Raw genomic sequence first — 17,185 nt, 5'->3', positions numbered from 1 at the left:
AAGGAAACTTTTTCCTCCTTAATGTTTTACCCTCATACTGTCCCATCCTTACATACGTCATATAATTGATGATTTTCGGCCTAACCTTGTGGAATCGATTCATAATGGAAATAAAAATATAGTAACTGTTTGCTTCCACAAAAAAATTATTACGATACGACCCGGGTTTCGAAGTTCAACCTGAAGATGACGTTGAACGTCGAAACCCGGGTCGTATCGTAATAAATTTTCCGTGAAATCACAAAGTTACTATTTTTTCAATTCCTTACATATTCCTTTCGTGTATTTCATATCCATGTATTGTCCAGCAAGTACTCCGATAAAATCAATTGTAACGAAATAGTTTCCTAAATTTTTGGAATAGATTTAAACCAAATACTAAATTCAAGCCAAAGCACGACTAATATGGCCGGTAGCCTGTCTCAATTAGAATTCCTCACGATTATAATGGGGCGGAGCCACTACTTCATTTAATGATCTCTAAGGACTGGATAAACTCTGCTTTAGCATTGCAAATATCAATAGAGAGAGAGTGAAACTGCTAACTTTTATTGAAAAATGAAATAAAAAATTTGAGTATTTCATTGGAAAATCGAGAGCATTGTCGTATACTACACGTATCTTGAGAAATACGGCGAAACGCACTCGGGCGAAAGTAACGAGACCGAAAAAATTAACGTCTTGTTGCATAACGCTGCAATTGCTCAATCAGTTCCGTTGCTTACTTGTTAACGAGAGCTCTATCTCTCTCTAACTAAGGTTTCCTTTGCAAATACTAGTCCAATATAAATAATTCACAATCTTTCCTATCCTGTTTACCCTCCCTATATCAACGTACCTTTCCTTATTATTTCCTTGTTTATTTCTTGCTCCCATTGAAAGGCTGGCTGTTTCCTTCAGTTTTCCTGCTTACCCTCTTTTGTTTTTTGCTTATTTTCCTTTATGCATTTTAGTTGGCATGCCTTTATCGTTAAGTGTGATTAAAAAGTTAGGCCTCAACAAAAATTAAATGCTCTTTAAGTCGTAAATAAATTAAGTGCCACACGTGGAAGCAAATGAATGGGATAAAATTAGTTATCTCTACGAAGTAGTTAGCGAGGAATTCCAACCAAAACGCTAAAGAACAGCTCCGTGGAGAAAAGACCAAATCACACCCACATACACGGGTGTATTCCGTCCTCAAAGTTGTCACTCTTCAGGCAAACTAACAGAGTAACCACTGCGACAGAAAGTTGATATGATTTTTCAAATTCGGACTTTTAATTGAGCGTGTGTGGTTAGGTGTTTTCCACACGTAGTTGTTCCCTGGCGTTTTGTTTTTCACCCTCACCAATTGCTTGGACATCGTGTGAATGAAGCAAGCATATCTATTTGAATTTAATCCCATTTATTTATTTCCACGTGTGGTACAAATTGTTTACCGCCGAAGGAGTTTTTTTGGCTACTCAATTTGTTTGTGCCACGTAACACACTAGAATGTTATTTGAAGATTTCTCCATTCCTAAATCTTTGATTTACAAAAAATGTGTTCTATCTAGCACCTCCTCTATCGCTAGGGCTTTTACTGGTGCATTTATTATTCGGTGGTTTTCTTCAAGAAGAGTATTTTCCATTATCAGTTTATGTTATGAAAAGAATTAATCAATATTTTCCGATTTTCTTTCATTCCTGGCTTCATAGGGCGATCGAATCATAGAAAAACCGACCTCTCATCAACGTTCAATCTTCTAGGTTTGTTTATTTGGGAGTCTTATGGTGGCTTTGGGTTTTATCCCTATCATCAACTATGGAGATGCTTTCGGTTAACTGACGGAAGCTCTTCGCTTGCATTCCGTCTATATTTTTGGAACATTATCCTCGTTGCTACATTTCCGTCTTCAGATCCTGTGTATGTGATCTTGTGGTTTCCGCTCCAATGTCTCCTTGTTCGGGCAATTTCATTACGCTGCTCCCAGAATTCGTAGTTAATCCCATCCTAGCATTTTCACTTAATCGCTCTAGTCTTCCGCAAGCAAACATAGATATAACAGATATGTCCATTATTTCAATATCAAGTCATTCTTTTTTATCGCGATCCTTTAATATACTCTCTCGGGTATTTCCCGGGAGTTCATTCGTTCATAATCTTTTCATGCAATATCCACTTCGGAAATGTTGGCGATTATATCATTGGCTCCTGCTCCAAAGAGTTCCAAGGTGGTAACAATCACTCGCATTTTTTATTCGTGATGTTTTCATTCTGCCAGGACATTCGTAATCCATTGGTCATACCTTCTTAACCCAGCTTGCGCTTTTTGATGTCTCTCACAAGTTCCTTTGATTTGCTCATGCGTCCCAGTGCTTGAGAATGTCTCACTTGGTCCAGCAGCCTATCCGCAGCCTGCGTTTAAAAACCCACATTTCGGTTGCCTCGAGCATCTTTTAAATGCGTACTTGTTGGAAATCAGCTCTCTTAAGCGGGATGGAAAAGATGTTGTTCTAATGTGCTTGATTTTTCAACTTTCAACTTTCTTTGTTAAGACGGAGGACTTATTCATTTTGAAGAATGCGGCCCGAACTTTATCGCCCTTTGTTTTCCAACCTGTCATCGTGGGAGGGAAGAGTTTATCACCTCGAAAATATTTGACGCAAGAGATTTCATACTTTTTGTCAGGAAATGCATTAAAAGAAGATGCTGCCCCTCCTTGGGGTAATAGTATGGCCTCAAAAAGGGAGGCAACAGAGGGGGTGAGAGAGCACCAAAATGGCGACACAATATCTGTTATCCTGAATGCTTCCTGAAACTCATGGTAATTTCCATAAAAAAATGAGTAATTTATACCGGGTATACCGCAGTTGCAAGGAGGCGTCGTAATCTATGTTTATTTATTTATTGATAATTCGAAAACAGCATTTTTTCGAACTTTACATCGGATGCTAAACAATGATATAACATTAAAGGCAGTTACAAGCACCCAAGCCCTACGTGGAAGAAAACTCACCTAAACGGGCATCGAACCTACGACTTCTGGATTTGCAGGCACTGACGTAACCCCGCCGCCATCGGGCCGGCGACAGGGTCGCAAATAGGGTAATTTCTCTGCCATTACTCCAGTATCATTTAACTGAGGTTCTTAAAGTGATTTTATTTTCCCATCTGGCAGGGAAATGGGTGTTCCCCTACCTACTGTGTGCTCTCCACCTTCGTTAATTTGACAGAGAACCTCTACCAGTCGCGGTACGCTTCCTGGAAGGCGTCAACAGGAACCTCGCTCACGTACCTCGTCACGGCTGCTTTGACGTTATCAGCGTTCCAAAATGGTTGCCTTTGAAGCTCCTTTCTATTCTTGGGATCATAAGAGAAGTACAGCGGTACCACACCGGGGCTCTAGGTCAGCGTTCGTTGCCGCATTGTGCTTGGCCAGACACTCAGTCAGTTGGCAACGATCTCCTTTTTGACGCGCTGCATTTTTCCGCGACCTTTTGAGGACTTCCACACAAAATGTAATGTTCACTGTCTGCCGCTGAGGCACAAACCCTTTGAGGATAACGCTTTTTGAGTCGGAAAAAGAAGATTTCTTTTTTTACTTTATATTTGGGCAGGCTCTATAGATTATATAATGCGAGGTAGAAAGTGTCTGGAGCTGAAAAATTATCGTCCTCTGTATTACTTGCTGTTCGGGTGTTAGGCGGTCTAAGTTAAAAACATCCATGTTATTATTACATTGCCCGTGCATCATCTTAATGGATGTGAGTCATTGCTGCTTCAGACTGTATTCGGGTAAATTCATCTTATATAAGGTCATAATTTAAGACTTCCCAAAACGTTCTTGAGCTTCCAAAATTAAAGCGTGATGTCTTATCGCAATTCACGATTTACTTGCTGCCAGGGGTGCCTTTGATACTCTTTTTCATCGGAGGAAATTTGTCTCAAGAGTTCTCATCACTCTCGAGAAAAATGACAGCCCCTCGTATGCAGAGAGTGGTGGATAATAATAATTTCAATATTGCGTCTGTAGTTTTCCATGATTTTAATACATACATGCTTTGCATAAAAAGTATCGGGTAAATTTTCGGAAAAATAAGATTTATTTCAGATATTGCCATGGTGCCTCAAAATTCTTCAGGGTACATCCCTTGAGCGTAGACACACTTTTGCCAGCGGCTTTTCCATGACTCGAAAGCTCCCTGGTAGGTGGATTCCCTAAGGTCCTTGAGGGCATCAGTGCAAGCTTCTTTGACGGCATTAAGGATCCCATGGTGGTGTCCTTTGAGGAAGGATTTCACTTTAGGGAATCGAAAATAATCTACTGGTGCCAAATATGGACTGTAAGGTTGTTGGGGAATCGTCGCGATGTCGTCGCAGAAAGTCTTCGCATGTAGGCACTCGGCTCTGACTCTTGGTCGTCTTACTTAGAGTTTAGCGCAGTTATTTCGTATCACCAAGTTTTCAGTGATAATGCTATGTACTGTCATTTTATCCAATATTATTCCAATACGATCTGCGATCATGCACACACTAAACCGGCGGTCTGAAGTCAGAGCTTCACGCACACGTCAAGAAAAACTGTTACCGATACTATTTGTACAAATATTGTATATCATTACAGATATTATTTCATCGTCTTGAATTTGTTTACTTACGAGTACACCTAAAACGATCGAAATAAACCGTCGCAGTCTTGATTTTCTAAAACAGTTATGATATTATGTTAGATTTTTCCTTTGCTGTTAATTAATTGCGCTCGATTCATGAATGATATTTAGTTTTTATAGGTTAATGTAATTTTTCCCTCGGGCGTTATCATTTTTACATAATTACGATCAAATTCTATTACGTATGTCCATCGACTGTATGCATTTATGAATAAACCGCAATTTCATAGATTGCTGCGAAAACATTCATCCCAGATGCCTTTGTTCACCCCGGGATACTATTAAGGGAAATTCTCCGGACAAGGCAGATGATTTTTTTTAATCTGTGAAATCTTAACATTTCGATATTCATCAGCGGGAGATTTCGGTGAAGGAACACGGCACGGCTATCTGCGGCAATGGACATCAATTTTCAAAAAAATTCTGTTGTAACTATCATTCAAATATTGGAAGGTATTTCAGGAAGGGAGGAAAGTCAGACGGGGAAAGCATTGAGAGAAAATGGAATGCTAACGTCGGATAGAGGAAAGATTGTCGGATGAGCTGTAGAAAGAATGTTGGGTGGCTGGGGCAGCATTTCTTGCCGCCTAGTGCTTGGCCAGGTACTCGATTACGAGGAAGGCGGTAGTTTTACCTATGTATATTTCATCTGCACACACACTCTAATTATTACTGAATAACCACCCTTAATGACTAACTGATGAGCGTACCATTAATATTTTAACATATTTTCGGGGAAAGGTTTTCCACGCCTCCTCTCCACACCGGACCCGGACCATTCAGTCCGGGTGGCTAGACACACCCGGTTTTGCGACTGGCCTTTCATTCACGGTGCCCGCTTGAGCATCCTGCTCCTGAACGCCGCAAGAAGGGACGCCGCGAGGGGAGACATCCGCTGCCAAGTCTGCGGCAAGGCGGGCGAACGTCATCTGCTATTGTCTGCCACACTCGGACCAATGAAATCACAACTAAGTTATGAACCTCCTGAGGACAGCCCTACAAGCGTCGTGGGAGGTCAGAGTGGAACAGCGGGTGCCCAGGGGATCCTTTGCTCCTGATGACGGACCTAGTCATCTGCGAGTTGTCGACGGGTTCGGTACAGGTCATAGACTTGACACTGTCAACCATCAACCAACTTTGACAGCCATCAAGAGGTCCTCGCCACTGCACGTAGTTGTTCCAGTACGGCGCCCTGGTTCGTTGGATGCGATTTCGGTGCGCCTTCAAGCTGCTCTAGATTCAACTGGATGCATCGATGGTGGGCGCACTGGGTAACTTGGTAACGATGCTCTCGTCTTCGCAGGCTCTACATCCTGACAACTCGCATCCGCAGTGTTCGCCGTAAGATGGTCTCCGCAGCCATTACACTGTCGCGCGAGATATGTACATAGAGCACTTCACGGGGGTTCGACAGTACGGTGGCCAAGGGGTAGGACGGGGCGGCGGAGGACGACATAAGGACCGGAAGAGGAGGCAGCGAAGAGGACCGAGGTGTACAAATGGCCGCTGATGGAGAGAAACCCGAGTAGGCGCCGACACGTGGATCTGGAGGGACGGTGGCGCCACCACCCAGATGATCTCACTCAGTGTGGTCAGATCCCGGCGACTCTCCCTCAATTTTATTTCCCTCCTTGTTTCTTCGTTTTTATTCTTACACTATTATTAAGCTTGTCGATTGCATATATCTTTAACATTATAAAATGCAGGGATCCCGAGAAGGAACTTTCTTTTCTCGTTGTCGACCTCCGGGTGTCGACGGCGGCCCCTTGACACCTCTTGTCTCTAACTTTTCAAGGCACGCTTCTCTGGCTTTGAAGTGTTCCCTCTTATCAGGTCCGGCTACTGGGCAGTAAAAGGGAGAGTGAGGGAAGAATTAAGTGGGGCGGAGTGTAGTGAAGCTTCTGACAGATATTTGAACACTGCGTGCGAGAGAGTGCCGTTTCCTTTTATGAACAATCATTTTTGGACAAGAAAAATATGGACAAAAACCAGCATCAATCACTTCTGACCTGAAGACGTCGGCTGCAACGCCGGCGAAACTGTTGTCCAAACATTTTGGACCTACGAGGATTAATCTCAGAAGACTTAGATCTTCATCATTTTTGGATAGTTTTGCTCTTATTTCTTCTTGTCCCCGCGCAGCCCTGAAATATGGTTGTAGCAGAACTAGAGCCATAGGGGTGCCCACACTTGTGGGCATCCTCATTGTATACCCTTTGGACCCACACGGGCCCATGTGTATAGAGGGCCAGTGTGGGTCCTGAATACACATGGGCCCGTGAGGATACACAGATATTTTGGGTTCATGCGAGGTGAGATAGCGGGGATTACTGGAGTGATATTTATAGAGTAATTTACAGCGGAGGGGACGAGAGCCAACGAGGGGTTCCATAATATTGAATAAACAGGCAGGAAGAAGCGTAGTAAACCTACAACAAGCAACGGATAGAATATTTCTAGCAGAGATAAAGCAAAACCAACGAACTTGGTCATTGTTTATGTATATATGCTACCAAGTAATCATAAGAAGGAAGAAGTCGATAGGATATACGATCAGTTAGAGCACATAATCTGTGTTCCCACAGGGAAACATTTGATAGTAATGGGGGATTGCAATGCGACGGTAGAGATGGTGATAGGGTGGGGGACTACGGTTTAGGTACGAGTTATGACCGAGGGGAGAAAGCAATCAAATTCTGAAGGAGACACGGGTTAATTATCACCAAAACTTTGTTTGGACACCACAAAAGGCCTAGGTATACAGGGAAAACGCTAGGTGACTTAAAGTACAAAGACTTAAACAATAAAATAAGACGGATATCAAACAAAGCAAAAGAAGGATGGTGGAAGACGCAGTATGAGGATATGGTCAGTTTCCAAAGGGTGAAATTGGTGAGCTATACAAGAAGGTTAAATCACTATTGGGAAGTAAAAAGGGAAGATCTGTGTCAAAAGTCAGAGATAAGTTGGCTAAGATAATGGGTGGCACAGAAAAGATCCCCGAGAGAAAGAAGGAATATACCTGTATAGAAGAGCTGTACAGCCAAGAATTTAGGCCAACAAGGTTAGACATAGGAAGAGAACATGATGTAGATAGCTTAGGTCCAGGTATACTCGAAGATGGGATAGGAAGGGCATTAAAGGAGATGAAATCAAATAAGGCCGTGGGGTAGACAACATTCCTGCGGAACTACTAAAAGATATGGGAAAATGTGGGAGGAAATGTCTATATGGACTGACACACAGCATCTTTGAAGAAGGAATCTGGCTGAAAGACTTTGTGAGATGCGTTAGTTCCTATTCCGAAAAAGGTACAGGCTACATCATGAGAGGACTGCAGAACAATAAGTTTGATTTCCCACACAGCTAAAGTTGTTCTCAGGATCATCAAGGGGAGAAGCACGCTTGATGCTATTGCAGTAATGAGATCACTAATTGAGGAGAATATAGAATAAAATTAGCATGTATTTGCCTGTTTTGTGCATTTCGGAAAAGCATTTGATAGAGTGAATTAGGAAAAACTAAGGAGTATATTGTATAAAATTGGAATTGCTTGTAGAGACAGGAGGCTAATCCGCAACCTGCACATATCTCAGACTGCTCAGGTGTAAGTGGAGGGCAGAGAGTCTGGATGGGGAGTGTTAGGAAGAGGTTTAAGACAGTGTTGCCCATTTCCACCAGTGCTGTTCAAGGTATATGTGGAGGCAATGATTTAAGAGGCATGGGAAGAAGTGGAGGTAGGAATGAAAGTAGCAGGGGAATTCGTTAAATCATTTAGGTTTGCTGATGACTCAGCTCTAGTTTGTTAGTCAGTGAAGGGGTTGCAAGCATTGCTGAGTGAATTGGAAATTCAGTGCAATAGATATGAGAATCAACATTCATAAATCAAAGGTTATGCGATTTTCCAGAAAGAAAAAGGCTACGCTAATCATTGCAATAGGAGCACTAAAACGAGAGCAAACAGTTCATGAGTACTACATTATGATAATAATCTGAAACTGCTCCCAGGAAAGAGCCCATTAATCACACAGTTCCTTAAGTTTTGTCTAACTTTAATATGGCATGACTATGGCATATCATGAGGTCTTGAGCATGAGGCCTATGGCATATCATGAGGTCTTATTTTTTTTTTAAATAACTCTTGTAAAAAACAACACAGTAAATTTCAGAGGTCTCTTTCTATTCAATGCCTTTTCAAGAAAATAGATAAAAACTTAATATTACAATCAGTTTTTGCAAATTCCTTTGTTTCACTGTTTAAGGAAAGAACTCTTGTACTAGGAAATGCTAAGATGTTCATCTTCTGTTAAGAACAATTCTATTTAAAATATATATGCATGGCATATTTATAAGGGAAAATTGATGAAAAAGTAACTTCTGAGGCTTTGGGTATTATTAATATATATATATATATATATATATATATATATATATCTATATATAAGAGTTTTTATTACTCAATAACGGAATTACAAATGGTTAAAGGATCTTATTCAATATTTACAATTGTGCAAATAGTTACTTGTAGGAAAGCATTTATTTTATGACGGAATTGCAAATGATTTCAAGTGCCTGCTAAACTTCATCATTGTACACCTTCAGAGAAGACAAAAAAATATTGATTGGGATATTGTTATTTAATATAACTTTTTAAAAAATCCTCCGTGCATAAATTTAAAATTCATCATACAATTTATGGTGGATATAGAGTCAAATCTTCATTTAAATTTTCTTCAGTTGTCTAAAACAAGATGAAAATTTAGATTACTTCTAATTTTGGCCATTCATTTGAAGTTTCAATCACTTTTTTCCACCAACAGTAAGGTAAATCTTTTGGAAACAATCACATGCAATTCATTTCTATCTTAGATCACTTCCATTTGATGCACTGCCCAATCCAAAAGTTTCAAGAAATTAATGCATTGAAACTCATATGAAAGTGTTGAATGAATGCTTCATGCTTCAAAGTTTCCCTGAAAGTGTTGCTGCTGACAATAGTTTCACCAACATTACAGCTGACAAAACTTTTATCAGCAGAAATACATGAAATTGGAAGCCTTCACGTTCCTCACAATGCAAAAGCTTTAACATAGTTTGTAGTGATAGGAGTCTTAAAATACAATATGATAAAGCCTTATTTTTTTCAAAATAGTTAGCCTCTCATTGGCAGAGTAACAATTTGAAGTTGGTAATTACTACTTTCTTAACACTGCCTGCATTAAGTACTCGCTGTAAAAAAATACAGACCTGTATTTACGTAGTCTACAGTAATGTAAGAAAATGTAAGAAAAATAAGTAAGGTCTACAGTAATGGCCATGAAATGTAAGAAAAATTATACATTGCTGAGAAGAGCAATTATTTAGGGCATTTTTACAGCTCTTCAAAACAGGAGATGTGCATTACAGGCAATTTGATAAGAGTTCCATCACAGTTTAAAAAGTAAGGCCTTGAAGATGTCTATTTTTTTCAAGACATTTCTGTAATTAAATAATCCTTAAATGTTTGTAAAATGAACACATGATGCTCTTTGGACTGTGATTCAATGGAAGCTGATCCTCTTCTGAAAAACCCGAAAGCACATAGAAAAAATCTCTCATAATTGCACCAGCCCTGGTGAGCCTTGCGCTGTATCAGGGGAAATGTGGTTGAAATGGGACAGTAATACACCTTCCTCCTCCTATAGACAAAATTAAGAAACGAAAAAAAAAATTACCTTTACTTGTAAAAAGAGACGTTTCAGGCGTGATACCTTTAATTGTTTCCTCTCACTAAGTAACTGAAGCCATTAGTTGTGTGCTTTATGTTTCTGTGATTTTATTCTTCTTCTAATCTCTTCTTACCATTCCGATTAATTTTGCGATCAAACACTCACAAGTTCCAGTAAAATATTCCGTGACTATACCTTGTAATGCCCTTTCTCAACAATGTATAATTTTCCAGTGTTACTGCAGGATGCACCAAAGTCAAGTTAAATATCTTTTTTGCAGCGAAAGAGATGATATTTAATTTCATAGCTGATTTGTGCACGGAACATATTGTTTCCCAATTCAGTTAGCACAGCCATATTACTGTCAAACAAGTACAGATATAGGTAATCAATCACAAGGCCTTCACAGGGTTTAATTCATATGCATCTAGAATCACAGTCCATCAAACAGGTTTGATTTGTTGAAGTGCTGGAAATAACTCCTTCAAAGCAGTTAAAATATCTTGAGGGATTAATACTGCAGACTCAGTAGTATTTGGAATTAGCTCAAGATTCAAAAGTCGAGGCAATCGGGGAATGATGCCAGGTAGAGAGTTACTGGACACAAGTTTACTAAAATCAGCCCCAATACGGAGATGTGTCAACCGAAGCAAATGGGCCAGGCAGGCAAGAGTCCCAGGCCTTACACTAGGAAGTGACAAGCATGGATTACCCGAAAGATCAATTTTTGTGGCCAGGAGAAATGGTATGGGCAGAGGTACTGTTGGAGAGGGAAGGGTGGTTAGAGAAAGAGAAGAGAGATCCAGAAATGATGATTTCACCCTTTCTGAATCGAGTGCTGCATCCAGCACACAGTCACTGTCTGGAGTTCCAGAGACATGAAAGGCAATAAGAAAACAACACCATGAGTGAACATGACAAATGAGATGGAGGCAGCTATAATATAATGGCAAATTATTTTAGCAAGTAATAAATAACATCGAAAATGTCAAGACAGTAATATGCATATGGCCAAGTTCATTGGTATAAGTTAAATAAATATAAAGAGGGATTCTTTCAAGAAAATAATTGATTCGACTCAATTGGAAATTAAAATCTGTTCTTTCAAATTGCTCATCTGGTTTTTGTGACTTTGACTTTATCAGAAAAACTTGTTTATATATGAAAGAACATAATTAAATATACTAATTGGGTAAAGAAAGAGTTTAAGGTGCATATAGTAAGAGTAAACTGGACATTTTATAATATTATCAAAATAGCTTCAGCTGGTTAAATTTAATTTAATACATAGGTACTTACACAAATCTGAATAAAATCCAGATCGTAATGGATCAATTTTTTTCAGTTTCAGCAAATATTCTATCATTTTTGTGTGGTACAAATCTTTATTTGGTCCCCAATCTCTCTTTTTCAGAGTTCTCAGCAGCTGCACAGACGTGAGCAATGTCCCTGAAATGGAAATGATCAACAGCACAGCAATAAAATCTAAGAACTTGAGTTCTACAGCCTTGTAAATGAATAAAATAAAATGAAAACTCCTATAAATATAATATATAAACTTATTACCTTAAAGTTTAGGCTTATTACATTAACTAATTATGGCTATAGGAGATTTTATTTTATTAGTACATTAAGACTTAAATAGCTTATTACCTATATTATTACTTTGAAACATCTTAATTAATACTTTTCTTACAGCATAATAGAATAAACTGATAGAGCTGCAATGTTTGCTCTGAAATTTTAACACAGCCTAGGAACAGGGTGGGAAGAACTCCCTAGTTTCAAAAAATCACTGAAGAGCTTTGCAGGTGAATTAGTGGAGTGGAACTAGTGGCATTAGCTGGAGGAAACGATGCCACTTATAGTAGTCACCATGCAGTGGTCTGGTGAGCATTGAGGCTTTGTCGCAGAAACGTTCTTCAAAAACAATGATAGTGTGGTGGCAACACATAGAGCTTTTCATAGGCGGTTTGGTTTGGCTCGCCATGACAGGGTTCCTGATGCTAAAACCATTAGGAAATGGATTACTCTTGTAAAGGTGATAGGATCTGCACATTCTAGAAAACCAGCAGGTGACTTCAAAGTGTGCAGACACCTGTAAACATCGTGGTATTGAAAGCATCCATTAAACAGTCTCTGTTGCACTCTGCACAGAAACATGCTGTTCCTCTTTGAATATCGCCCAGAACAGTAAGGCAAATTTTACACTCTGAACTTCACTTATACCCATACAAGATGATGATTGTTCAAGAATTGAGTCAAGAAGAGTTGGTGAAACATATGGATATTTGCAACGCAATCTTAACCTCTGAGCAACCCGACACTATTCTGTGGTCTAGCAATTAAGCGTATATTCACCTTTCCAGCTCAGTAAATAAGCAAAATTTTCGTCACTGGGCAACTGACAACCCTTGCAAACTTCACCCAAGACCTCTTCATAGCCCCAAAGTGACAGTTTGGTGCGCTGTGTCCTCCATAGGCATCATTGGGCCTTACTTTTTTTAATCTCAAGGTTCAACTGTTACTGTGAACTCTGTGTGCTATTGTGAGATGCTGGAGAACTTTTTACTCTCCAAAATGGAAGAGTATGGTGAGAAACATTACACAGAGAAGCCTTTTGGTTTCAACAGGATGGTGCCACAGCTCATATCGCCCAATGTTCACGCCAAATCGTTCAACAACAATTTACCGGCTGCCTGATCTCTTTATGAGGAGATGTTCCATGGCCCCCTTGCTCCCTGGATTTGAGCCCATGTGATTGTTTTTGTTGGGGATATCTCAAATCTGAGTATTACAAAGTTCGACCAAGGACCTTGGAAGCTCTTAAGGATGCAATTACTGATGTCACCGCTGGAATAATGCAAGACATGCTGAGAAGAGTTTCTGAAAACTTATTTGAATGACTCAACATGTACATCGAACACCAAGGTCGTCACCTGGATGGAATAATTTTCAAAACCTAATGAAAAAAATTGGCATTGCATGTGGTTTTCAGAAATAAAAACATTTTTTAATTATATTGGTTGGTTTTTTTATAATTCACCCATAAAATCAGGGAGTGCATTCTGTCCCACCCTGTATTTAAAATATCTAAATAAAGACTCATTTACGGCAAGGGGTTTGAAAACATTACCTGTACACATATAGACATTTTTCGATAATTTTTAGTTCACTATCTCTTTGACTTTCAATAAATTATTTCTTCTAAAGATAAGAGAAATGAGCATAAAAATGTTTAAGTTTGCCTTTTAGATCTCTCACCTGGTTCAACTGAATGTAATAAAGAAAGATACAATGTAGCATATTTCATATAAGAGCAGTGAATATGTTACTTCCTACTGTAGACATTACACATATTTAGCAACACAAAAGTTCGGTGAAATATTATCTCACCAATACTACAATAAGCACCTCTTTAAATCTACATATTTCCTTCCTCTCTTCATTCCATCCAACATGCCAAACCTATTTCTAACCCTACCTCACCATCTTATAACCAATTAAAATACTATGCATCCTTCTTTCTTGCCTCCATTGTATTTCTCTCAACAGCCTCTTCTCTTTCACCACCTACATTCTATATACCTCCATGTTTCTGTACTGTACAAACCATGACCCATTACAAAGTTACAAGTAGCTTTTCTTAACATCCCTACTTAAATGTCTATGCTAATAATTCTCTCTTTGGGAAAATTTATTTGCCCAGTGCAATTCTTCTCCTTATGTCCTAACTACTTTGTTCATTTTGGTCAAAAACATTTCAGAGATAAATAAACTGTTCCAACTGCTATAGGTTACGAACTCCTATTTTCAAATTTGATTTAACTTTCAATTTTCTCGAAAACATTTGTTTCAGCAACATTTATTTTCATTCTCATACCATATCTACAGCACTGACTTTCCAAAGCAATTTAGCTTGCTCGGAAAAACTAAAAGCTTGATCATCCACGAATGTAACTCACTTTAAGAATTCCCCACAGACTTTCATTCCTTTCTCCAGTTCTTCCCACGATGCTATTACTATTTCCTACTCCCCCCAATCTACTCTTATTTTTCTGCAAGACATTAATGAATTAATTTCACCCAATTCACTCAATCAAATGTTTTCTCAGAATTTACGAAACACACAAATACATCATGATTGTATCCTAACTTCCTCTCTATTAGTGGCCTCTACTGCAATGACATCATGCGTTCCTCTCCCTTTCCAGAACCCAAACTGATCATCCCCGAAGTAATCATTTACCCAGCTCTCTCTATCCACTTATTGATGATCCTAAGAACAACTTTAGATGTGTGGAAAATCAGACTTATCTTTCTGTAGCCCTCATATATAGCTGCCTTTCCCTTTTTCGGAATAGGGACTAACACTGAAGCAAACTCCACTTTCACAAATAATTTGAACCAATTAAAGGTGCCAATTTCATCCTTTCTTTGTAAGCATTCCATATCCTCACACTGACTCCTTCACTCTAGTAGTTTTCTGCCTCAGTTCATTATTCAATTCTTTATACTTCCTTCTACCCAACTCTTCAATTTAAATTCCCCTATTCTTTCTGCAGTCTGAGTTAGTGTTCTAATTCTATTGTCTATAATTAATGGTTTCCTTGTCCTTCTATAGTTTTTTTGTCTGCTTTTGATATCTATTATTTTCATACATTCCCATTTTTTTACTATTGTATCCAGCTCCCTTTCATCTGCCATGATTATTTTCTACAACCTGCTAATACTCTCTTCTTGTTTTTGCAGGAAATACTTTCATATTCATTTCCTTCCTGTTATCATCCTCTTGAATTTAATGTTAAACTTCATTAGTGGAGAATTATGATCTAAATCGCACATCAGCTCCCAGGACACTGAATTAATCATGCTTTTCCTAAATCTATGCATAACCATAACATAGTCTAACTGATAACTCCCTGGATTCTCAGGCGATTTCCATGCCCTAGGAGAGTCCCAAAAGTATCCAACCTCTACCCATAACTCAGCACTGGCATTATTCCTTGTCATCTGGATTGTGGCACCCTTCAAAGTAATCCCCATTTGACTGAAAAACATACTCCCCATCAGTGCCTCCACATCTTGAAGCAGTTCCAGAAGTCAGTTTTCAGAATGACCTTCAGTGCACCCATCGCATTCATACCTTTTTTATTATTTCAGAATACTTAACGTGTTTGCCACAAACAACTTGTCATTTTCAACAAACGGTAAATTCTGAGATTCCTTAGGCTGCTGTTGTTAACACAAGCCTCAGGTTTAGAGGTGTTCCAATCACATTATTTAGGACCACAACTGGGTTTACTTTTAAAATGAATAAGTGAGATCACATATGAGGGGCATATGTGTATGTGAAACTTTATGTAAGGGCACAAAACATTTTTTTCAAGACTCCAGATTTTCATTTTTGTGCTGGGAATGGAATCCATTAAAAACAAAAAATTGAACAAAAATCAAAAATCTTGAAATAAACATTTTAAAAATAGATACTTAGATTTTTTCATACCAAAGGCACTAAATTATTCAAGAAAAATGCTGGCCTTACATTTGCTATCTGGCTCCAAGTCAAGCAGTAGCCTGCAAAGTTCCAGCTGGTCCTCAAGAAGAGATGTTGACAAGCCCTTCCCAAGATTCCCACCAGATTCAAGCCAACTCAATTCCACTGCATCCTCTCTCTGGCCCACCCATTCTTCAAAATCATGCCCTTCCTCCAAACTCTCCCGTCTAACAAGTTGCAGCACATCCATTACTTTGTCCCCTTCTTTCAGGATTATGGATCTGTCTAATTCCTCTTCGGTCATACTATCCAACTCAGGTGAAATATTTCCTTCTTCTACATGAGGAACAAATACCTAAACTACAGTCAAGGAAGCATACATGCACAAATATACGTAAGCAATAACTTCTACAATGACAACCACTCGAAATTGTTATATGCATAAGATGTTTGCAAACATGAAATTCATGCAATACTGTTCAGCTCATTTTAACTCTTGGATTGAACTTATCACCACAAAAGTTTTTCTTTAACAAAAGACATCCCTTCAGAGATATTCAGATCCAATGAAATGTAATTTATGCAATGGAATCTCATAATACGAGCAAAATCCGCTCTGCGATCTTTCTCGCCAAGGGAAATACTCATTTAGTGAAACAACTTTTTGTACATAAATTAATGTAAAATAAGACAATACATTTGATTGTGATTCACAATAATGCATAAAGAAATTATTAAAATTCAACCACGAGGCAGTAACATTGGTCTCATTGGATAAGGACAGTAATTTACAGGGTATTTCGGTCCTTTCTGAAGGTGATAAGTGGAGTGATTAAGAATGTTTTTCACCTTTGAACATACTCTTGGAAACTCTAATGGAATAAAAAATCAAACAGGGTAGGATCTCCGTTAACTGAGATCTTACCCTGTTTGATTTTCTTCATAAATTAACTAGCTAGCCATGCAAAGGGTAAACTCCCACATTATTAGAGATCTGATGATGCCGTAAGTCTGTAAAAGGCATATTACCTTTAAATAAATTCTGTGGGAAAGTACAAAACTTAATATAAATATTAAATACTTCTAATAAAGTGAAGCCTGCATCCGCAGAGTATATGACAAAATACATTATTAATTTCTCACAGGAAACAATGAGAATCCATAAAATGGTGGTGCATTAAATGAAGAATTTATGTTAACTTGGATAAAAAAGAGATTTGAAGGTGGAGAATTCTACACAATACACATTTAACATTGATTCTACATACCAAAAATGCACAAAGAAAGTTAAGTTCCTCAAATATGACTAATTCCTAATGGATAAAGCCTTCTCAAGCAAATGATG

At 38.7% G+C, this 17,185-nt stretch overlaps 1 protein-coding gene across 2 annotated transcripts in view; it reads right to left on the bottom strand.

Annotated features, from left to right (window-relative positions):
• Positions 1–9,068: 9,068 nt before the first annotated feature.
• RabGGTa (Rab geranylgeranyltransferase subunit alpha) overlaps positions 9,069–17,185 on the bottom strand; it is a 105,107-nt gene continuing 96,990 nt past the window's right edge. For both annotated transcript variants that reach the window (XM_071594623.1, XM_071594622.1), the window contains 3 exons: positions 15,889–16,195; positions 11,643–11,792; positions 9,069–11,205 (listed from right to left, as the gene is read on the bottom strand). In XM_071594623.1, coding sequence (XP_071450724.1) covers positions 10,787–11,205; positions 11,643–11,792; positions 15,889–16,195 — 876 coding nt within the window. In that variant the 3' untranslated portion in view covers positions 9,069–10,786. The remainder of the gene's footprint in view (positions 11,206–11,642; positions 11,793–15,888; positions 16,196–17,185) is intronic.

The sequence above is a fragment of the Hetaerina americana genome, unplaced genomic scaffold (assembly GCF_022747635.1).
Source record: "Hetaerina americana unplaced genomic scaffold, ioHetAmer1.1.p SCAF_65, whole genome shotgun sequence".
Lineage (NCBI taxonomy): Eukaryota > Metazoa > Arthropoda > Insecta > Odonata > Calopterygidae > Hetaerina > Hetaerina americana.
This window is presented reverse-complemented; position numbering and strand designations above follow the sequence as displayed.